Source organism: Gobius niger (genome assembly GCF_951799975.1).
Source record: "Gobius niger genome assembly, chromosome: 6".
In the NCBI taxonomy this organism is placed as follows: Eukaryota; Metazoa; Chordata; class Actinopteri; order Gobiiformes; family Gobiidae; genus Gobius; species Gobius niger.
Genome location: NC_136857.1, coordinates 28,787,286 through 28,811,194, shown reverse-complemented (window position 1 = coordinate 28,811,194; position 23,909 = coordinate 28,787,286). Strand labels below are relative to the sequence as shown.

Here is a 23,909-nt window from a genome sequence, read left to right as displayed (position 1 = left end):
AAAAATAATCAAAACTGGTTTGTAACATACACCAAAATAATAGTCTTTTGAGTAAGGCCCGTAGAGATGACATTCAGGTAGTGTGCGCGGCAAAAAGCGATATTTCACAATGAAAAAACTGATTTTGGAAACACTTTATAATAACTACGCCTTATTTAGCCATAATTCATCATGAACAATTCATTAGTTAAGTGTGACTAACACTTAATAACTACTTAACGATGACTAAGTGAATGTATGAGAAGAATTATTCATTATGAGATGGCATTCACTGTAGTAGTTAAATAGTTATCAAGTATTGGTCACACTTAATTTATCATGAACACTTCATTAGCTTACTTCACTTTAATCTTTATTGATCATTATTTATTCAAGCTACAGAAGGTGTAGTTATTAAAAAAGTGTTACCCAGATTTTTATTTATTTTTAATCTTTAAAGAAAGTGCTATAAATCAGATATTGTTGACTAAATAAATGTAATCAAGTCCAATTTTAGGTTGTCAAATGCCCCAAAAGAGAAGAAAAGATTGCAACAACTTCATTTGGCCATGAACAATACAATACTGTGCAAAAGCACGTTTTTGTTGATGAATTTGGTCTCCAGGCCATTGCAAGATGGGGTGAGCGCCTTGGCTGGAGGTCTTCGAGTGACAAAAAACTACTTGACATTTTTTCTTCAGTCAAACTGTGTTGCGTGTAATTAATTCTCAATGTTTCTAGTAACAATTACGGCAATATTGAGAATGAAATGTGGAAATCGTGAGTAAATTTGCGCAGTATTGTACATTTAACCAAACATCCCACTAAATTCACGTGTATTGTTGCTTTTAACCATCCGAACCGGAACGCCCCCTTCACAGCAATGGTGACAATATAGTATCTGTTTATACTGTTTTATACATACTGATAAAAGTTATGTAAAAACATTATGCAAAGCAGTGTAAAATAGTTTATAATACAAAATGGGGTTCTCTGGGGAGATCTTTACATCCGGGTCTCTGAGTGTTTGTGGTCGGTATGACATATGTACATGCTAGTAGTGCTGTAGTTGTTGAAGTAGAAGTAGTAGTAGTACTAGGCCCATGACAAGGAGTAGACTGGATATGAGTATAGTGTTCACAGTGGAAACAAAGCATAGACAGTTTGATGATATAAAAGCTATGCAAAAACCTGATTACAAATGCAAGAGTATGTGGAGAGGGTGCTTTAGAGTTGATCCCATTGGAATATATAGCGCACATTAGAGAATATATATTTTGTTGTGGCGGGACACTACCGGCGTGGTCTTCAATTCTCTTTTACTGGACTTGCCATTTCCAATTTTAAGAACGTTTTTTAATAGCAAGCAGAAGAAGAAACTAACAAAGTAAACAGGATTGATTAGACCTGCGTGAATGACTATATTCTACTCCAGGAAGGTACTTCAGGGAACAAATCTGCCATAACAGAGTGCATTTTCTCCAGCTTTACCCAAATCTAAAAGCTTCTCGACTGGAGAGCAACAGTGCAACGCCTGACTCGAAAGCCAAGCAAAACTCGTCTAGATGTAATATCAATCCGGCTCTAGCCACAAACATTGGACACAATTGTTCATAAGAGTTGGCCATGGTTTTTAAATGCAATGATGTTTAATAATTAATCTGTTATAACTTGTCACAGGTAAAAGTCCAATGGGGCCAACTTTAAACACCATCGTCATGTCTCTGATTCACACTGGCTTTAGTCAAACTCTCATTTCCCAAAATCAGTTGCAACAATCTGATATTATAATGTAAGATAATGCCTCGTTTCCCCCAGGGTTTTTGACCGGAAACATAGCCACGGAGGATTTAGTGAAGGCAGGTCAGTAATTTATTCACATCTGGGTATCTTGGGTGAACAGCGTCGGCCGCGGCGGCGACTCTGACCGCGCCCTCCCCCCCCTGCTGCCGGTGCGTTTCAGACTGCGGGGAGGGGGGGTGCGGTTAAAGCGAGTGGAGGAGGTGGAAGAGGTCGCAGGTCAGAGGTGAGAACAGTACAGTCCGAGGGGCGGCGGCTCAGAACGGAGGGTTTTCCTGAGTGGGAGTGGTGTCGGTGGGAGAGTTCATGGCCTCGCCGTTCCCTTTGGCGCCCACCACCTTGTACTGGGCAAGAGGAGAGGCAGATTAGTTGATGACCAAATAATAAATGAGGGAAAACATTTTTTTTTTTTTTTTAAGTTTTCTGTCATTTTCTGTTTTCACATTAAAATAAGGGCCTTTTAATGCACAAAAAAAGACCAACACACAAATAATGGATAGAGCTAGGGGTGCACCGATCCGATGCTGGTATCGGCTATCAAGACCGATTTCCGATACCAATCTGAAAACATACAATATCGGGTATCAGCTATAAATATCTGATACTGAACCGATACCAGTTTTGGCTCTCACCGCCTTAAAGCAGTACTAAGTAACTCTTCCCCCTAGAGGCCATAAGCGCAACTGCAGGTGTAGCAGCAAGTTACGATTTTTTAACTTATTGTCCTGGAAAGTAAATACTACACTGACAGGAAAGGCGTAGGGAGAGAGGGTTACTGTGCATCCAATTATACAATAGAAATATTTTTTTTCACTCAAACTTGGCTGTAAATACTGTTTAAAGTGACGTTAGCCCGCTGTTAGCTTTGCCCGTTAGCCTGTTAGCTTCTTCTTCGTGATTCCATTAGTGTGTATTGCTTTCTCCGGACCGGTGGCAGTCAAGTTGCAAGTGTGGTTTTCTGGCCAGAGACACCAGGGGGAGATGGAAAAACCCTCCAATCATCCCATAAACACTTGTATTACCCGCACAGGGACTACGAAAAGGATTTATTAAGGTAAACACGTTACTTAGTACTGCTTTTTGAAGCTAAGAACCTCGAGAATTAAATTGCTGAGTTCGATGTAACCTCCGCAAACATTTCTGATCGCCGCACAATGGTAAATGGTCTCAACTTAAACTGTATAGCACTTTTTCACCTACATTTAGGCACTCAAATCGCTTTACAGTAAGGATCCACTCACCCGTTCACTCTCTCATTCACACACCAATGTACGCAGACACTGGAGGCAAGGAGGGTGAAGTGTCTTGCCCAAGGACACGACGACAGTGTGCCCCTTCAGGACACGAGATTTGAGCCCCAACCTTCTGATCACGAGACTGCTCGCTTTACCAACTGCACCACTTTCGCCCCAAAACGCCACGGTTAGCAACAGTATGCTAAAGCTAGCAAGCGCATGCTAATGCTGACGCCAATTAATCAAGGCAGGGACAAAAACTATGATAGAAATACCTAAACTGGTCAAATAAAATAAAATCGCCCACTGCTGAAGCGGCCAAGGGTTTGTGTTTTAGTTAATTAAATGCTGTAAAAGAAAAACTGAGATATTTGTATTTTGTAATGCACAAGTTCTAACGATCAGATCACTTTATGCGAGTCGTTTATATATATATATATATATATATAGTCGTGTATATATATTATCCCAAGGATAGTGTTGGAAATCCGGTGATCCTTGTTAAATGTTTTCCATTAGTTTATTAATAAATATAATTGATAATTGACCTGTGGAGATAAAACCATTCAATCGTTCACTGAGAGAAAGCCACTTTTAAGAAGTCTCTTGGTTTTGGTTAATATCGGATATCGGCAGATCCTCAAACCCCCGGTATCGGTATCGGTATGGGGAAGCAAAAAAGCTGGATCGGTGCATCTCTAGATAGAGCTGGGTATAAATTGACAATGACCTTTTGAGCCCTGTTTAGAGCACAAGTTTAGTACAAATTGTTGAGCAATGTCATAATTTTCCTCCCAAATTTTCTGATTTAATGCCAGTTTGAATCCATTTTAAGGCTTTTACAGACATTAAAAGCCGTGATTTTGCAAATTAAATTAAATGAATGTCATGACTTTTCATGCCCTGACGAAACCCTGTTAGTTTTTGAAAAAGCCATTTATGTGCAAATAAATGTATAAAAATGTCACTGTTTTTTGGGTTCAAAGCTCAATGGAAAAAAAATTGTGAAAAAGCTTCTTTTTTTTTTTTTTTAAAGTCCAACCCAGAAAGTTTGGAGTCAGTAAAGCAACAAAAGTGGATCATACTTATTGGCCATCTCCGGGCTTTCTAGCGAGCGTCAAAACTTCCTAAAATAAGCATCATAAAGGGCAGGTTTCGCCTGTTTTGCTAACATTAAAACTATGATGAGAGAAAAGTAGCTAAAAACGTCAACATTGACCATAGCGTGAAAATGAATGTTTTCACTAGACATGTCTTGCCTTAATGTAAGAAAAATTTGACGATCTTAGAAAACTTAATTTGATGTTTTGAATTCCGCATGTCCCCAGACGGTAATGCAGAGCGTTACTAAATGTGCGATCAAGCAATAACAGAATATACTATAGTAGGCATCTCATATCAAAAGAACAGGCATGGACTTGCACTTCTCTAAATGAAAGAGTACACAGCGTGCGCTCCGTACCTTCAGGTTGCCCATTTTGTCTTCGAAGGACTTGAAGGTGGTCGAGTTTCTGCAACGCAAAGATTCAAGTTAACCCTCACACCCTCGCACATACGCACATGCACTGAACATGCACTAAAACTAACAGGACAAATGACCCATTTTTACAAACACACACAAATGTCATGCTGTGGCTCAACATTACACAGACGAAGACGAAGCATTTATTAATGTGTTACTGTACCTCATGGCCGGCATACTTATGGAGTGGCGGATGGAATAGTTGCTACTTTGGAAGCGTTAAAGAGGAGAGAGAGAGAGAGGTGCAAGTGTTAAGGCGGAGAGCAACCAGCAAATGGGGCACAGGATCAAAATCATCGCCAAATAAGTGAAAAGATGAGGCTAAAAATCGTTGACTAAACAGTCCCCACAATACAAACGTATAGATCATTTATTATCCAGAAATCACCAAAGTGTGGCTAACAGCTTTCAGCATGAGCACTTTCACACCAGCGACAAAATGGGAATGATTTCTAAAGTTTTGTCCGCAAAAATAAAGAGCAAAACCAAAAATGGAACATCCCCGCCCCTTTAGCCAACGTTATGCTAGGTCTGGCAAGAAGTGGAGTTTATCACGTATCGTAACGAGGGGAGAACTGTGTGTAAGTGGCTCTTTTTGGTGCGATACCAGCGCGTTATCCTCCAGATTGAGGCGAAATAAAGTTTCATCAGAGAGGCAGATGTGGCTCAAAGTGATGATTCTCCAGCACAGACTTCATATAAGCCGTGATGTGTTGTGACAATAACAAATCCACCCGCGGCTGAAATGTGAAGGCTCTGCTCATAAATGCTTCCTGTAGTAAACGTGCCAGATATTCCAGCGGCAGAAACAGTTTTTTTTGTAAAGGCATCCAGCAAGGACGGCTCATGAAACTCGGCAAATGACAAAATGGATGGTAAAAGAGTATAAGCTTGGCTCTAATTAGTTGGTGGGGGGTTTTTCGATCGTGTATCGGCTTTGACCGGTGAAAAACAGGTCCTGCGGGGAGGAGATCCTGGAAAAGTCTGGTAGCGACGCTTGCTACGAGGTATGATTCGGGCGGGTTTTGGGAAAGTAGGTAGTAGATCGGGAGGATGCATTGCTCACGCCGAAAACAAACGGGAAAAAAAGTTGATATTAATACGTATTTGACCTTGTAGTGACCCAGCGGATGCTTGCGTGGTTATCAAAGCGCCTTATTTACCACCCCGATCACGCTCCAGGATCAATTGTTTTTTAGGTTTTCACTGCTAGTTGAATTGCATCCATGGTTAAATATGCATTCCATTCAGAAAACCCACCAGAAATACAAAAAACCTAATATAAAATTGGTCCTGAAGCATCATAGGAGTCACTGGGCATGGATAGCGAAGGCACTCATACAGCCACTGGGTCACTGAAAGGTCAAACACGCACCAACATAAAACGCTGCATAGATACAGACGGCATCTCGTCATAGAAGGGGGCGTGGCCTCGCCGAGGGGGAAAATAGAATCTTTTGGGAAACACAATTTTTCACTCTTTTTAGCCATTATCTGGTGGAATATGAACTTATTTACTATACTTACTTATTAACTATATTTTTATTCACATAAAAATATAGTCAGGTGTAAATCGGGTCCATATGGATATTTTCTCTCAGCAGATTGTTCAGTAAAAGTGAAAAAACGGCAGTTGTAGCTAGCACTAGCTAACCGTTAGCATTAGCCCGATGATAACATGTAGCATCATGTTAGCATTCTCTGTTATTTATGAATTTATGCGGTGTTGAACCACTTTGCTCCTCCCCATTTTTTTTATTTATTGGTTTATTTGGTCGGGACAGTGCATGTTAATGAACATACATAGGTCTCATGCATGTAAACAAGCCACACCGGATTGTAGCCTTGGGCTAATTTCCATCCGTCGTCCCCCATGCGCACTCTCAAACACACTCACATTCATCATGGCCTATTGTACATGTTTTTAGTGGTAGGGGAAACCGGAGTACCCGGAGGAAACCTACGCAGACACGGGGAGAACATGCAAACTCCACACAGAAAGGCCCCGTCCCTGGTGGGAATCGAACCCGGACCTTCTAGCTGTGAAGCACGAGCGCTTACCGCTGTGCTACCGTGCCGATACATGTCTTTGTATCTTTATTTAGGAGAAAACTATATTCATAGCATTTGTTAAAGTAGTTTTTGAATAATTAGAGAAAGTTTAGATTTTTTCGAAATTGTTTTCCCCCTTAACTGTTTTCAAACATGACCATATATGGGCGATTCCAGAGATGCCGTCTTTATCTATAGTGCACCTTTAACATTTCTTGTGTTCTTCAACCATGAGCCTCTGCGGTTAGAAAATGGACTGTTTTCTCTGGTGCTAATGTCCACCATAAGCTAATGACAGCAAGAGCCAACTGTGCTCTCTCAACGATTTGTAACATTATTTATGAGATTGTAGCAATGACTGAATTCTGGAGGCCCTGATCTTGAGATGTGGAATGTGTTCATGCAGCTTAAGGCAATGCAGCTTGAACTGGGATTTTTTTAACCACTAAGAGCGCATGCTACAGACACTGCCTTAAAAAATAGATGAATAAATGCATTTCAAACTGCAATGTCTTCAAGTTGGAAAAATGTACCAACATTGGGTTCATGACAAAAAGTGAAGAATCAAGATTAAAAAATGTTGTAAAGGTTTGTGTATAATTTGCTAAATGGACTGTAGCTTGTTGCTGGTGTGAAGATGCCTTTAGGTAGCCAGTTAGCACAGGTTAGCATCTTACCTAAAGGAATTAGAGAAAGGCAGCGCTCTGCAGATCAGGCCAAGGCAGCGATTAAACAAGAGGAGAAGCACGTGAGCCAAAAGCAGCAGCAGGTTAGGAAACCAACATGGAGACATTTACACATAAACGGACCCGTAAACAATACATCAGACACATTTCGGAAGGTTCTAAACTGAAGACGCTCGTGTTTAATGTAGGAGCCGTTTGTTCATGCTTGATTTGATCAGAGTTAGGGATGGTTTAAACTTTTTTTCAACAGAGAAGATTAAGAGGGGAGAACATTAGAGCTATATGGCGACATCACTTTGGACAAAATATCTAAACTGCAGTTGTTCTGATAGGTATTGTTATTGGTGATTTATGTTTAAAAATCAAGCGTTAAATTGAAGAATTTTAAAGACCTTTTGAAGACCTGGAATTACAAAATTTAAAACCACATCACCTCGCGCATCTCAAGAAGACACACACATATTAAGTAAATTTGTTTTATTCAGATCCCCATATGCCGCTGTGTAAGGCAGGAGATATTCTTCTTGGGGTCTGAAATCTGAGTCTAAATCTATATAACAAAATATTGCAATAATCATATCGTCGGCAATATTTCATAGATTGGTAGGACACAAAAAGTTTATTTTGCAAATAAGGGAGATCAGATTTTCTTGCAATGTTGTCTGTGAAACACACTGCCTGACCAACAAAAAGGTCAAATGCTCTAATACTTGTTCGGACCTACTTTGACAACATCACATTCGCTTCATTCATTCCTTTCCTTACGCTTTTGCAATGTCAAAAGATCTAGAGCTTCATTCATTTTTCATTTTTTGATGATGGGAGTGCGTGACCACGACATGTGGAGATCTTCACGTTGTGCGATCTTTTACAAAAGCTTATCACTGATGTGGGCTGAAAACCACTGTTAAGTGTGTTAGGTCTACCTCATGTCTCCGAGTCCCCTCCTGATGGCTGTTCCCACTGTGGACAGAGCTGCCGTGGTCTTCTGTCCCGCCTGCGAGAGCGTCTCCTGAGTCTTCTTGTATCTGTGGGTACAGGGGGGGGACAAGGGGAGAACAGCAGAGAGGACAGAGGAGAGGACAAAGTGGACAGGATTGGGCCACATAAGCAGTGGACGGAGAGAGAAGGGAAAAGATGATGTGGTGACGAAAGGACAAAGGCAGAGAGAGGTGAAAATTACACATTAGACAAATAAAGTTACATTTCCGATTTAAAACAAGTCACCTCGATATTGTAGAAAAGGTCAAAGGTCAATAGTCGGGTTCAAAAGTGGAATTTGACTAGAAATTATCCAAAATACAAGTTTCATTTCAAATTTTACTTTGACCTTTCTATAATATCAGACGTGGTGGAATTGCTGTACAACACGTGTTACCAGAGTTAGTAAGAACGCCTTAGAGAGCGCCATCAACAGGTGACCCAGTTTAGTACAGTTTCAATAGAGGCCTATGGTAGAAGCAGCATGTCATCTCAGGCTAAAGACTTCAGTAGAATGAGCAATGCAGAAAGGATGAAGAGGACTATATTACACCCAACCTGTCAGTAAATAATCCAAGTACAAGTGAAACATCTAATATGAAAGATAGTGGTCAAAATGTGTTTAAAACTCATCAAATACATGAAAAAATATCCCTGGTTTAATGTCAAAAATTGCTCAAAAAAATGTTCAAATAGATGACGAAATAAATAAGAAGCAAAAAACCTGCAAAGCCAAAAAAAATTGCTAAAATCAAATGACTGACTCTGGTTTATATTGAGAATTTTATCCATCTCTGGATAAAATCTAGGATAAAACCTCATATTTTAACATTTGAAGTGAGTCTGTGTAATGAAAAGACATTAAGAAGTGAGAGACAGGGATTTCAAATGCAGCAATGGGACTGACACGTGATAGAACCGTTTACACAAACGATAACTTTTGGCTAACAATAAGCTAACAAATTGTTGGTGCTGTGATGAACACGCTTGAGTGTAGAGCAGCACAAAGCGGGTCCGGTGATGGATAGATAACAGTACAGGACAGTACACTTTATTTAGCTAAAAGAAGGATGATAGATGTGTGCAGGCCTCCATGTTTACTGCTACCTAGCATTAGCCAAAATACTGCCGACACAAATAAAGTATTAATCTTGGGAACAGGTGCTGCAAATAAGCATCTGCTATGAACAGTAAGATTCATTATACTTCTGTTACAGTTTGTTTATGTTTGGATCTGTCTCTATCAAATAAATAACATTAGCGAGGGTACTGCTAACACTAGCCTAGCACCAGCTACAATACCGCTTACGTAAACCTTAAGCATAAGACACAACGCTGCTAACACAAACCAACCATTAGCAGCAGTACCGATAATACTAACACAAACCTGGCATTAGCAGCAGCACTGTGAACGCTGCAGTACATGTAAAAATAACCTAGCACTAGCCGAAGCACTGCAAACACTAACCAAGCACTAGCCGAAGCACTGCTAGCACTAACCTAGCACTAGCCGAAGCACTGATAACATTAACCAAGCAGTGACTGAAGCACTGCTAGCACTAACCAAGCACTAGCCGAAGCACTGCTAACCCTAACCAAGCATTAGCCGAAGCACTGCTAACCTTAACCAAGCACTGGCTGAAGCACTGCTAACATAAACCAAGCATTAGCCGAAGCACTGCTAACATAAACCAAGCATTAGCCGAAGCACTGCTAACCTTAACCAAGCACTGGCTGAAGCACTGCTAACATAAACCAAGCATTAGCCGAAGCACTGCTAACACTAACCAAGCATTAGCTGAAGCACTGCTAACATAAACCAAGCATTAGCCGAAGCACTGCTAACACTAACCAAGCACTAGCCGAAGCACTGATAACATTAACCAAGCAGTGGCTGAAGCACTGCTAGCACTAACCAAGCAGTAGCCAAAGCACTGCTAACACTAACCAATCAGTGGCTGAAGCACTGCTAGCACTAACCTAGCACTAGCCGAAGCACTGCTAGCACTAACCAAGCACTAGCCGAAGCACTGCTAACACTAACCAAGCATTAGTCGAAGCACTGCTAACACTAACCAATCAGTGGCTGAAGCACTGCTAACACTAACCAAGCATTAGCCAAAGCACTGCTAACACTAACCAAGAACTGGCCGAAGCACTGCTAACACTAACCAAGCATTAGCCAAAGCACTGCTAACACTAACCAAGTACTAGCCGAAGCACTGCTAACACTAATCAAGAACTGGCCGAAGCACTGCTAACACTAACCTAGCAGGGTGAGAATTTGAAAGAACTTTGCAAAAATAAGCAGCAGCGAGACCTTTTTGTTTGCGTTTGTATTTTGTGTAATTATCTATCTGCTTTTGAGCTGTTAGATGATTTGCTTCTTTTTACAGGCCTCACTTTTGTTTCTATTCACAGACAGCGATATGGGAGACTGTCGGTATCAGCAGTTTCTCTGAGTATCAGGATGGAATTTAAAAAAACAAAGGTATACAAACAATCCTCCAAAAAGGTGGACCGCAATCATTTCTTCCCTAACTTTGACCATAGAAAAACATTTAAATACATTGATACCAACAGCAGAAGGGCAGTAATGACTGAGAAGTGGAGTGACATGTTTAGTGGAATCAATAGAAAGAATGAGCAAGAAAATCTCCAAAAACCACCAAAAAACCGTAGATGAAAATTTGGAAATAAAAAAACAAACAAAACTTTCCGTCCCACTGTCGGAGGAGCAAAGATAAAACAGGGAAATTGAGCACAGATGAGCAGCTTCTCCGACAGAAAGATGAACACATGTTGATAATTCCTATAGAGTGAATGAAGGGTGACTCACGCGTCAGAATGGGTAATGTCGTCCCAAGTGGTAGTGGCTGACTGATATCTAGGGACACAACAGCAGACAGCACGCATGACAATGGGAACAGGCCACAATATAAACAGTGTAACAGTGATTCCAAACCAGGGGTATGTGGCCCAAGGGGGGTACAGAACAACTTACAGGCATTCAAGGAAGGATTCCCATATATGCCCTTCATAAAGTGACTTCTATTTGAAGTAGTTTTTAAACTTGCTTTAAGTAACAGTTAAAGTGTTTGGGCATAAATGTTTCTAGAAGCAGTTGGAAAACGTTCAGTGTACAGTTAATTGCGGCTATTTTTCTATTCCCACCATTGTTTGATTGTAAAAGCATTATTTGAGAGAGAAAAACAGACCTCGTGTGCTATTGGGTGTATAAATATAGCACATTTGTGATCGCGATTTCCGAACTAAAAGTCTATTACCACAGTAGCTTTCTCCACGCCCCGCCTCTTCACTCATAGACAAAGGCTCATCTTATTGACTCGTGTGAACATGTTGAGACGTGGGGTCTCAGAGCGGTTTTCTTGACCAGGTTGCACAAATTGCCCATTTGTGAAATAGCCCCAAGCTGCTCAACCCAATCAATGCCGAAAACAAGCAGCTGGGGCCAAAAGGGCCCGAGTTAGTAGAAACAACCAATGCTTAACTCGGTACAACATCCCAAACACCACAAAAGACATCTTATTAGTCACAACAAAGCAAGCGACTGTGCCAATTTTAGACCACAGCAAAAGACCATCAGATAAAGAGCTGGTCAAAACAGAAGCACAATGCAGGAGTGACAGGTCGACAGCTGCTGAAGGGCTTGTACCAACAATGGACTGAAACTTAATGGACAAAACGATTTCCACACCGGGGACTGGTAAGCGAATGGTGTCATTTCTACTTGCAGAAAAGAGACCGCCTTGTACTACACATATATTTTCACGAAATGTTTACTATAATCAACAAGTTCCTCGATGTAGTCTATAGAGCGAGGGTTTCCCCAGCTTGGCCAGCCCGGCTACACGCTTTCCTACGTTTTACAAAAGACGTGTAGCCTGTAATCTTCACGAGTGCTGAAGGGCGTTGACAGGAGGATTAACCAATCATCTTCTGCCAAATAACTGAACAGATTTTTTTATTTATTACAGAGGAGAGAAGCTATAAAGTTTGTTCAGAATGATACAGGATGTTATAAATTTGCATCTGTGATTGGAGCCTGGCTGGCCAGGCTATTATTTCCCCATGAGCTAGTTTCATAAATAAAAATAGCAGAGAGCTACTTTTCAAACATGTTTCCCCTTAATGTGAATTGAGGCTTAAAACATTGTTCTGTCCAGAAACAGGACTGCAGGGTGCTCCATGAAGCAGGTGAACCGCAAAGCTAGAAAAGATTGAATGAAATGTAAGTACAGGCAAAAAACTGCAGGTGCACAACCTGAGTATAGTAAATGTGTCCCACTTAACAATAATTAAAATGGAAATGAAAAGTAACAGAACCAGCATAACTTTGTAAAGCCGGGAATGTCTGCACAATTTTGGGTAATTTGCATTACCCCAAATTCAGAGGAGTGTGGTCTGAGAAAGCGAATATTGGTAGTACTTTTCATGTTTGAGGTGCATTTTACAGAATGCAACACGTTGCAAATAAGGATCTGTGATTGGATCGAAGCCAAAAGTATGAGAGAAACAATTTGCTGTGACTTGGGTTCGGGCCGTGTTTGTTTTGATCCTCAAGCTTTTGGTAGTTCCACATCCCTTTCCTCTGCATCTTACTTATTATGGCTTAGCTCATCTAACCTGAATAACCGCTGCATACAAGTGTTGACTTAACACCGTTTGCGATTAGGGCTATGGCCGCTGCTTTATTAAAACAGCTAACTCCTAGGATGGCTCCTTGTTATACAGAGAGCAGCTCTGTTTAAAGACTGAACTAGACACTGATCAGCCTTGTCTGGAGCGGAGCCATCTCCTCTGTCACTACAGAAAACATGGCAGAGTCAAATGTGACCTCTCATGTTAGCCTTGGATACTAGTTTCACTGGCAAAGCACTTTAATGTCAAGGTGATAATGTATTATCCACAAACAGAAATATTTAGTATGCTGCGAGTTCTTAACATTGGTTGTAGCTTTCTCATCTCAAAAATGGCCCGGCGTTTTTGTGTTGAAGCGTGCGTACATTGGGCACTTATATAATATAAAAAGTAACAAGCCTTCAATACTGCATTCTAAGAATATTGTGACTCGGATGGTAGCTGAACTATTAAGGACTGATTGGAAATCAATATTGGGTCTACAGTAGATACCTGCTCCTCTAAGGTCCATGAAATCACATTTGGTGTACCCCAGGGAGCGATTTTAGGCCCAGTGAATTTAAAAAATCTATATGCCCTTTCTTCGCAGTGTCATCAGAAAACGGAGTCAACTTTCACTGCTAGATATGTATAAGTTTAAAGTTTAAATAAAGTTTAAATATTTTGTGACTTTAATGTATCATCTAGCCCCCCAGGGGTTCCTTAACTTTTCAAACCTAGTACACATTGACAAAGCTAATTGTACTGAACTGAACATTTTGACTCTGAAGAAGAAAACATCACCACCACAACGCAAACACCTGGAACTAAAGATATTTCACTCCTCATCCAAAACACATACAGTTTCATTAGAACTTCTACCATATTCCCCTCACGGGAGTTTAGTGGTGTTAAATCACACAAGTCAGTCCAAAAGCCACAGCACAGTCAAACTCTTGTCCTCTTCAGACACTTGTTACACACAGCGGCGAGGGCGGGAGGTTTGATCAAATATTGTCAGGAGATGTGAGCGGAGGAAGCGTCTGGGGAGGGAGGGGTCTGGGGTGTGTGAGACTGTGAGAGCGCAAACACAACACGGATCTGACACACTTCAACTGTCGAGCAGCGGCAGAAAGAGCAGCGGGAAGAAAACTTACACTTCGGAGCCCGTCACTCTCTCATTCCACTCGCCAAGTTTCTCGGAGGTGCGCACATAGCTACAGACGGACAGGAGACACTGAGGAGAGTCAGGAAGGGCCCGCGGACCATCGATCGCTTTCACGCGACATTCTTGGAGGTCAAAACACTGTGTTATAATGTACTTGGAAGGCTAGCATGTAGGGGTGTGCCAATAACTATCGATTGTGTGATGTATCGCGATAATCTGAGGCATAATGTCGATGTATACACAGTTCCTTATATCATGAAAATTTTAATTATTTCAAGGTACTTTGTGCAGTGTAGATACTTTTGATGACGCTATGCAAATCAATGGCTGATGTGAATGACAGTGTTTATTTGTATTCATAATTGACTGTGAAATGAATAATCGAAATAAATGTTGAAGAAATATTGAGTATGTGGCTGTTAATAAAGTAAACATGTTAAAGAAAAAAGATGAGTAATATATCTATATCTGCAAATTGAGGTTATTGTGAGCCGTCTATCGGGGCATCGTACTGAATCATGAGGAAAACTGAGATTCCTGCCCCTACGAGCAGATTAATAATCTGCACTGTCTGAAGCACTGTTTACTCATGTTAGCTTTGTTGTTGCATAATCTCATCAGAAAGACCTGACAATAAATGTCATATTTCAGTGCGTCATCATGGTTTCTGCCCTCCAAGTGATGCCAATGAAAACGCTCTATAGGTGTTGAATGTGGTAGGAACATAATAAAGAATAATCATTTGAGTGTAATTCTGTGGTTGTTGTTTTTAGTTGTTTTTAATCATTGACCCTTTGCAAATGTAGCCAGTAAATAACTGTACAATTTAAAAAGTTGTCTCAGGGTTTGGAAAAAGGTACTTAAAACTCAAGCTTGTTCACAATGGACTGGCTTCTTTATCCTTGCGATGTGAATAATAAAAGTGTAGTCCAACATCTTTTAGCTTTTCAGGATCTGTTTAATACGAAAAAACATATTTTAAATAAAGTAAGGCTGACCTGACACTTGATTTATCTGCCATTTTTTTATTTTATTTCTCATTACTTGACTGATCATCACAATCAACACGCAGAAAAATGAAGCGAACCTTTACTCCTTTTCCAAAGACACTTCCTGCCCAGCCCAGAGCAAGGTCCACCCGTGTAGTCGAGTGTTTCCACTGGCCGGAACAGGGTCAAACAGGGTCAGACAGGTCCAAGTTTTGGGACCGAGCTCAACCCTGGGCCAGTGCTCTGAACTAACTTTGAAGTGAATGCAGCTGAAACTAGGGCGGTCTCGGGTCGATCCATAAGGTGTTTACTCACAGCCTTTTATAATTTATATGGTCTTTATCTTGTCCACGATCTGAGCTGCAAACTTTAGTGTTGCTGATGAAGCTTTTTGGATGAAGATGTGAAAAGTCCTATACTTCTCAAAGATGGAGAACTCCTGTGTAGGCTCTCCTCCGATTGAGAGCCTACACAGACAACCGATTCAATAGTTATTGTGCTCATTTCAACGAAGTTTGAGTGTAAACTTGCTTTGAGAATAATACATACTTTATATTCCCCCGGATTAACTGTAGTGTAGATGATGAAATCCTTTAAATCTTTGCATTATTTAGCCTGATAAAAGGCTCGTGTCCGTGGACTGGAAGTGGATGCGTCACTGGGGGCTGAGTCACTCTGCACTCAGGCCGTTTCTCATCCATCTCTTCCGTTTCAGCTGTACATTGTTACCACCATTGTGTTTAACCTCTCTATCAGAAGGCACACATGGACTTCTTTGTTCCTTTTTAATCATTTTAGCCGTATTTTGAAAAACATCCTTCTATAGTACAAAAGAGTTTTACAAAAGTGTGGGAGAATTTTTAGGGAAGAGATCGTTTAGAGATGAGGGTCAACTTTGAATGAGTTTGTAAATTTAATTTGGAAACTATGCAAAGACGAGCTGTAAAAAGTGGCTTATAAAAACCTTATAAATACACATAGCCAGGGCCCAGAACAGTTTTCCCCTGTTCCCGAGTGTGTGATACGTACGCGTTGGAGGTCTGCACGTCCTGCCAGCTCTTGGAGATGTTCTGTTTGAATTCGTTGAGCGGACTGAGGCCCAGCTTCCTCTTCAGCTCTGTGGCGTGTCGCTCTTTGGCTGATAAGACCTGACGCAGAGTGTTGATCTCATCCTCCACCTGATGGACAGAGCGATACAGAGTTAATGTCAAAGTGAGCGGATTTGGATCGAAGGCAGGAAGGCTGAAGGAGAGGGAAGTAAACAGAATGTGTGTATTCATCCTTTTTAGAAAAATATCTTCCTTTTGGCCGTAAAAAGAAGACATATTAAAAAGAACTCAAGGTGATCCACTCAAGCAATAGAGAAACTTCACTTTCATTTTTAAGTTCCTGCCCCAAAGTCTTCGTGTAGGTTAGCGTAACATTAGCGGCGATCTCCATGCTGACTCTTTGTCAAAATCAGCTGTAGTGCGCACGCAAAGTAGATCGTGTTTACAGTGGTGTTGACTCCGTGCATAACGTTAAAATCAAGCTAACGGTAGCTCCACAGCCCGCAGGGATTTCTGGTTTTGACTCAGCACGCAAAACCCTCGTCTCATTTATTAGTTAGACTTTCTTTATGACCAACTATTAACAAACAAAACACATGAAGTCAGAGCGGACATGTGGCTTGTTAGCATTACAGTGATACTTACAGTTTGTGTATTTAATTATATACTTGTAATGTAGCAAGTACCTGCTGAACTAATGAATGTGTGTTTTTATTCCGGCGCCCTGGGTCAAAACTGGAAATCACTGTGCAGCTACTGCTAGCTTGATTCAGATTTCATTTAATCAGATATTTAAACATTTTCCAGATAAAAAGTGTATTTTACAAAATAAAAACAGAAACAGCTGTCAATGTTTTGCAGCATGCAGTAATATTTTTTTTGCTTCCAGTTCGTCACAAAAAAAAAAACGTATTCATTTTGCATCCTGAGCATCTAAACTTATGTTTATATGAATGATTTCTTGAACAGAGTTTAACATTTAAAGTTCACATTCTTAGTTCTTGGTCCAACTTCCTCCATACATTAATTCCATCAACAGAAACACAATGCTGCTTTGTACTTGCTTTTTTTAAACATTTCTTCCTTTTCAGAAATTATAAACACAGTCTCGCTTTTGGAACAATCCCTGAATATGCATTAGAGGTCGACTGATAAGAGTTTTCCTAAGGCTAGTGCCGATTTTTATTGGCCGATGCCGACATGCTCGGCCGATATTTTCTGGTCAATAATCCTGTAAAATCATTAACACTTGGCCACTCCAGCATTGGCTGATTTTATTTTATTACTTTAAGTGATTCAATCATGATTGCTGTCCCAGCTTTGATCAGTTGCCGATCAAAAATAATAATAATAAAATGTGCAGGTTTAAACTAACTCAGCGATTAAATCCTCCTGGTTCTGTGTTTCAGAATGACATGCAGCATGTCCGTGTTCACTGAGATTTAGTCAAACGTGTATTTAACAAACTTGTAGCTCACCAATTAGGAAGTTGTGGGAGACCTCGTTTTAAAGCCACGACTTTCGGTCCCGGAGATATCGGCTTTTATCAGCTCTAGATCAGCCAACAGCCGATATTGTAAAGTCCCCAACCATCGGTCGACCTCCAATATGCACAGGTTGTTTATGTCATACATATGTAAATTGTGCTGTTTTAGTCATGTGTTTCTTCTAAAACTTTTGCTCTTCTTTTGATGATATGGTTACAACCGGCTACCCTCTGGTCGGTGGGTGGTCTAGTGCAGCCTTTTTTGTCGTCTGCACATCTAAAATGACCCCCCTCCTCCTCCTGATTGGACCTACATAGCCCCTCCTTGTTCCCTGTACACGTGATCGACAGACAGGTTCTGAAAAGCTCGTCTCATTGGCCAAAGTGATTGGGATTCAGAGACTTCAGAGAAAAAATCTCATTATTCGACATCACTTTGTTAGGTAAATTCAGACCCAATAGTCCATCAGAGCTGTGTTTTGACGGCTGCTTGTCCTGACCTTGCTGAGCTCGAGGCGCAGCTCCTCGGCCTCCTCCTCTGTGATCCCGGGTGGCAGGGGGTTGGCGGGGCCCATGGCTCCCTCCACCGGGCCGTCCGGCACACCAGCTGCTCCGTCCACGCCCAGGGCCTTGTTAGGAGAGTTCAGGTTGATGTCTGACACAGGAGAGGGGACAAAAGTTAGCATTTTGTCAGCTTAAATAAACGGAATAGCTGATGATACGTGCAGCAGGAGATGAGCGTTGACGCTTAAATGAAGGGTAGTTAAAGGTTATGACGCCGAGCTTTGTTTGTTCAAAGACTATTGCCTATAGCCTGGGCCAGATGATACATGCTGGAGGGCCAGATTAAGCCTACGCCTCACATTTATAATGAATAAAAACAGGCATTAATTAAGGCTGTGCAGATGTATCAAATGATTATTCCTATTCTTTCGCTTCTAACATGATACTGCTTTAACTCTAAGCCCGACATGAGACATGACAACAAACCTTGATGATGTAATCATCCTGGGCCTTGTGTTAAGTGCAGGCCAACAGGGGGCAGATGTGACGGCACAGATGTGAACATACTTGGCATCATTAGCACTTTGAAATTGGCCAAATAATAGATTTTGCATTGCTTTATAAAAAGAAAAAGAAAAAATAATAAGCAAAGAAATAAGTGTGAATTATTTGATTTCAATAATTACCAAAATAATTGTGATCATTATAGTTTCTGTAATCAAACATCTTCTGCATCAATCATCGATTATTTGATTAATTGATCAATGCCCAGCCCTGTAATGCGACCTCTGATGTTGCAATGATGACCAAAAACAAACAAACAATTCCACATTGAATCTTCTAAAACCCTCGGGTCTACGAAGCAGCAAAAGCCACATGATTTATAGTAGGCCTATTTGTGCCTGAGGTGTCCATTACTGAAGAGGCTGAGCAGGAAGAGCCGGGAGCTGCCAAACGCAGATAGCACACAGGACGGGCACGTGGCACTTAAGAGGCAGAGAGCTCGTCCAAACACTACCTCTGGAAACTGCACGACTTCCACTGTCTGAAAACGCTACATCACTCAGGAATGACATCATGAACTCACGCGGGTTCTGCTGGGTTTGCACCAAACGCGGCTCTAAAGTGAAATCCATACGTGTGTAACTACACTTGGATCGTGTAACTACTCATGTAACCGTATTTAAACAGGGAAAACGTGGAACAGCTTGGTCACTTCTTACTTCATCCCCGTTGGTCCAATAGCGAAGAGGAGGAGAGGCTAAATGCTAACAACATCTTCGGTCTTTTTGCGTGACTGAGCGCACGCGTAAAGACCGGTCAACTCGTCTGAGCTCAGGCAAGAGCAGAGCCGTGGGAAGATGTTTTCGTTAGGGGGTGCTGAGGGACAAAATTTACCCCAAATATGCTTTTTTGTGCATATTTCCAATTTATTAATATTGTCTGCAGTTCCTAAACTATCCACCAGGGGGTGCTGCAGCCCCCTCAGCACCCTGGGTTCCCACGGCCTTGGGCAAGAACATATCTCAGGTTGGAAAAAATGTGGCCTGTTCCTTTAAGATTTTCACACATCGAGTCGGGCTTGACGCATTTGTGGTTTATTGCAGACTTTCCATCAACAATGAGCTGTAGGCAATTGGAACAGGCTAACAGGCTAACCTAGACTAGTCATTGTACGGCGGAACAAATAATCACCCTTTTTTCAAGCGAATGGGCTGGTTTTAGGCTGAAACACTGGGGAGACCCTCACGCAGACCATGGGATATAGTTAAAAATGGAAGTTGGCAGTAGCAAGGAGGGACTAGTTAACCCCAAAACAGCAGTCTTTTTTTTTTACAGGCAAGAGCTCCTTCCAAGGCGCACGGCCAGAGTGTCTTGATCTTCGTTGACCAGCGTCTGTCTTCAATAAGCACAAGCGCCCAACAAGGGGCTTTGGGCGCGATACAGAAGTCTGAGGAGCGTGCGGTCTGAACGCAGCATCAGAGCTGAATGGTTGTAAGTAGCAAATCACAAAAAAGTACAATCAATACTCGAAAAAAGTTGCGACAACACGGCAAGAAAGCAAGGGAAAAGATCCGTTTAGAGAAGCTGAACCTGAGAAAATGCACTCAAGGCGGCATTTAACCTCTTACGTGCCTGAACCGAGTGCATCTTGTCCATTTCGATTGAGTTTGTTTTTGAGAGTGTGCATGGGGACGGTGTGGCTTGTTTACATGCATGAGGCCCATGTATGTTCATTAGCATGCACTGTCTCGACAAAATAAACCAATAAATAAAATGAATAAGACCTAGAAAAACTGATGTTGACGGATCTTTTTCCTTTCGTTGTTGCCGTGTTGTCATCACTGTTTTTTACGTTCTTTTTCATCTCTTTGTCACTCTTTTGTTGCATTTTCATAGCTGTTTTTGTCTCTTTTTTTGTTGCCCTTTTGTGGCTCTTAAGTTGCGTTTTCATCCTCGTTTTGTCGCTAATTGGCTTTTTTAAGACGTTTTTAGATTTGGGCCAACCTGGAGATAATGTGCTTGGTTCAGAGGTTAAAGCAGTGGTATTGATAAAAATTTAACGATACCCAGCCGTATAGCAGGTCCATTAGCGAGAGGAGAAATTAAAGTGGTGGTTAAAGAACTAAAAACACTAGTAAAAGACCTATATTATTGTTGCCTGTTGTGAAACACAGAGGTGGCGAGTCGGTGTGTGATAACAACATCCGGCCAAGAGCTGCCAAGAAACCGCACGCCCCACCCTACAGTATTGATTCAGGCTGGGCACGACGCACCCAGGCTCCGGCTGAATGGCCAACTCGGACTTCCCGAGTCCGGGGAATGTGGGCATTACAGGTCGAGAAGGAATTCAGTTCAGCATTCAAATCCAATCACCTGCACACTGTTATAAACACATGAATCACAATTAGACTGGTCTCAACATTTCTCAGGGTGACGACATCAACCGGTTCTGTGGCCTTTTTCTCTTACAGCCCCACCCTGGGCTCACACGGCGAACCTGCTCTCGTGAATCTGACAACAGGACTGCGCGCTCCGATAGTTCCCTCTGTGAGAGATAAGCAGACTGTCTGAGAGAAGAGGAATTCGTGCATCATGTGAGTGCGCGGTTCGAGAGACGGGAAGTCCACACCGTGATCTGCTACAGTCATCGTTTATCATTTCAGTCCAGTCTGTGTGAGGGTAATTCTGGCAAAAGAGAGGAAAGAGCTGGTCTAAACAGTCCGATCACAAGCATGTTTATGAAATGGGAACGTCAATCCATGAAATAAAAGTGAAATTTCACAAGGAAGATAATAAGAAAACCTACTTATGACTTAATAGTGAGCATTAGAGGTCGACTAAAATGTTTTTTTAAGGCTGATGCAGATATACACGGCTATTTTGGTCGATTTTTACAAATGTCTGGTCTATTATCCTGTAAAAACATAAATGCTTGGCCACTTGAGCGGAGGCCAATTATAGAGGTCTTTAGGTGATTCAACCATAGTTTCTGTCCCAGCTTTGTTTAGTTGCCATTAGCATTAGCATTCTGTTGCTAGCCCTGGCATTTTGCGTGGTGATCAAAAGTACAATTGCAGTGGTTAAAGCAGTATTTGTTTACCATAATAAATCCTTCTCGTGGTCACTCTGGGGGTAATACAAGTGTTTCATCTCCCCCTGGTGTGTCTGGCCTGAAAACCACACTTGCAGCTTTCCCTGTTCCAACCCCGAGGCTCAAATACACACTAATGGAATCATGAAGAAGAAGCTAACAGGCAAAGCTAACTGTGGGCTAGCACCATTTAAACAGTATTTAGAGGCAAGTTTCAATGAAAAAAAAAAATATCTTCATTGTGTTATTGGATGTACAATATCCCTCTCTCCCTTTGTCTTTTCTGTCAGCGTAGTATTTACTCTCACGGAAAATTAATGAGTAAAAAAACGCAACATGCTACGAGTCCTGCAGTGGCGCTTATGGCCTCTAGGGGCACGAGTTACTTAGTACTGCTTTAAAACGAACTCAGCGATTGGAGATTTAGTGAATGCAAAAAAACAAAAACTAATCTCTTTTGGTCCCGGAGATATCAGCTTTTATCGGTGCTAGATCGGCCGCTAATGTAAAATCCCCAAATATCGGCCCGATATATAGATCGACCTCCACTTCACTAGATTGGGGTGAACAATGTGGTCTTGTAATGATTACCCTCTGATCGAAGGGAGAAACTAAATTCTGAGTACCACCCTAGATCGAATTCAAATCACGACTTGAACGGGGCTAAAAACACCTAAAATTTAACAAAGTTCTGTCTAACCACTTCACGGTACTAAAGCAGACATTAAAGTCAATAGTCTAACGCTCTGGTGCCACCGTTTCAGCACCACTGCTGTCAAGTAAACATCTTGTATTCTATTTTGTATAAGCAACAAACCCTCCTGTTGAGTTTAGCTGTTATTCTTTTGGCAACTCACTTCGGGGCATTACCACCTACTCGACTACAGCTACTCCTAATTTTAGCACATGGGAAATAAAGCCCTGGGAAATAAAGCCCTGGGAGAACTGCTGGTGACCTAGTAAAGTACCTTTTGTAGAGTAAAAAGGTTCAGGTCTATGTAATCATGTGGAAGAGTAAAAGAACGCGATTATATTATTCGTAGAGGATCCTTTAAGAAAACAAAACCACAGTCATGTCTGTCTTTCCACTGTCATCTTAACTCAGGGCAACCATAGACAGAACAAGGTGTATTCATTGCGGTATTATTGACAATACACAATCAGTCCGATCCGTGATCTCTATCCCTCCAGGTATGTATTTATTAACCAAAACAACCAAACACGCCTTTTGTTTGGTCACATGGTTCAGTATCGATTTTCACAACTGTTAGTGAGCATTTGTCCCTATGATGCAGCAAAACTACACTGTCTTTTCCCCAGGTTCTTCCACAATAACATAAGCCTCACTTTCACTTTGTTTTCAGTCACCCAATACAACCTAGTTCGACCCTCGATGACAAATGCTGTCAGTGCCAAACTTGTCGACAGAAACGCACTCTCCTTCAACTACTTTTAACCAGCTTTACGCCTGTTATTGACGTGTGCTCCTCAGTCCCATGTTGTTGTTGTCCTTTGTGAGGAATCATCAGGCATCAGCACACATTCATCCCGTTTAAAACCCTTAAGTTGCTCGTTGAAGACGTGTCCAGAAGTTTGTAATGCAGAAACTCGATCCGCCCCACTTCACTGCTGTCACTTAAGAGCGGCCTGTGCGAACGACTCTTACTACTGTGATTTAAACCACAAAAACATGTCCAAATAGCGGTCAAACAGCTGGCCACGGGGGCACACGGACGCAAACCAACTTGATTCGGGCAAGTTTGAATAATAGGCTTGCTGTCGTAGCTAAAAGTCTGCTGCTTTAGGGGCTAAGCTAACTCGGAAGCTAGGCTAACACAATTACCTTGACTGTCGTGCTCCATGGCGCCGATTTCTATGGCAAATAAAAGTAGGATCTCAAAAATACTGGGTGAGGATGATTTGAAGGAGGGCTGGCGAGTTGTGGCGGTCGTCAGAAAAGTGCTTTGATCAGAGGATTTTTGTCCAAAGGCAGAGTGAAAGTGTAGCAGAGGGGCAGCCCGTGTGAGCGCACTGATCCAAAACAGCCACGGCTCAGCTTCTTCTTCTTCTGAAGGACCGCACAGCGGCTGGAGGTGCACTGGCGCGCTCTGCTGGCGAGGAGGAGGACTGCACAAATTAATCAAGACACGCCGCAGATTTACTTTGTTTTTCTCCTGTCCTGTCAGTCAGTAAGGGTATGTATAATTTTGACTCTTGCTTGC

The 23,909-nt window shown here is 41.7% G+C and overlaps 1 protein-coding gene and 1 long non-coding RNA gene across 15 annotated transcripts; both read right to left on the bottom strand.

The window, feature by feature from the left end:
* Positions 1-432: 432 nt before the first annotated feature.
* On the bottom strand, positions 433-23,758 carry LOC306964163 (tumor protein D54-like). 14 transcript variants are annotated; one of them, XM_079558090.1, is made up of 9 exons: positions 23,531-23,758; positions 18,089-18,243; positions 16,083-16,231; positions 14,054-14,113; positions 8,201-8,302; positions 7,266-7,292; positions 4,700-4,744; positions 4,477-4,525; positions 433-2,123 (listed from the first exon to the last, which is right to left on the bottom strand). In XM_079558090.1, exons 1-9 carry the CDS (start codon positions 23,547-23,549, stop codon positions 2,037-2,039), a joined length of 693 nt encoding a protein of 230 aa, XP_079414216.1. In that variant the 5' UTR covers positions 23,550-23,758; the 3' UTR covers positions 433-2,036. The 14 variants fall into 14 exon arrangements, with proteins under 14 accessions (XP_079414216.1, XP_079414222.1, XP_079414223.1 ...); XM_079558096.1 differs by having other exon boundaries at positions 4,700-4,741; XM_079558097.1 differs by lacking the exon at positions 14,054-14,113 and adding an exon at positions 11,095-11,142.
* LOC306964191 lies at positions 5,931-6,170 on the bottom strand. Its single transcript, XR_013792962.1, has 2 exons — positions 6,087-6,170; positions 5,931-6,053 (listed from the first exon to the last, which is right to left on the bottom strand). It is a non-coding gene; the product is annotated as an uncharacterized lncRNA (long non-coding RNA).
* Positions 23,759-23,909: the final 151 nt, after the last annotated feature.

Excerpts from the sequence above, each read along its gene's own strand:
- LOC306964163 (XM_079558090.1), bottom strand. Across the intron at positions 16,232-18,088 it reads TGCGCCTCGAGCTCAGCAAG|GTGGAGGATGAGATCAACAC; the intron begins GTCAGGACAAGC and ends TCTGTCCATCAG. Across the intron at positions 7,293-8,200 it reads AGGGGACTCGGAGACATGAG|AGCGCTGCCTTTCTCTAATT; the intron begins GTAGACCTAACA and ends CCTGATCTGCAG.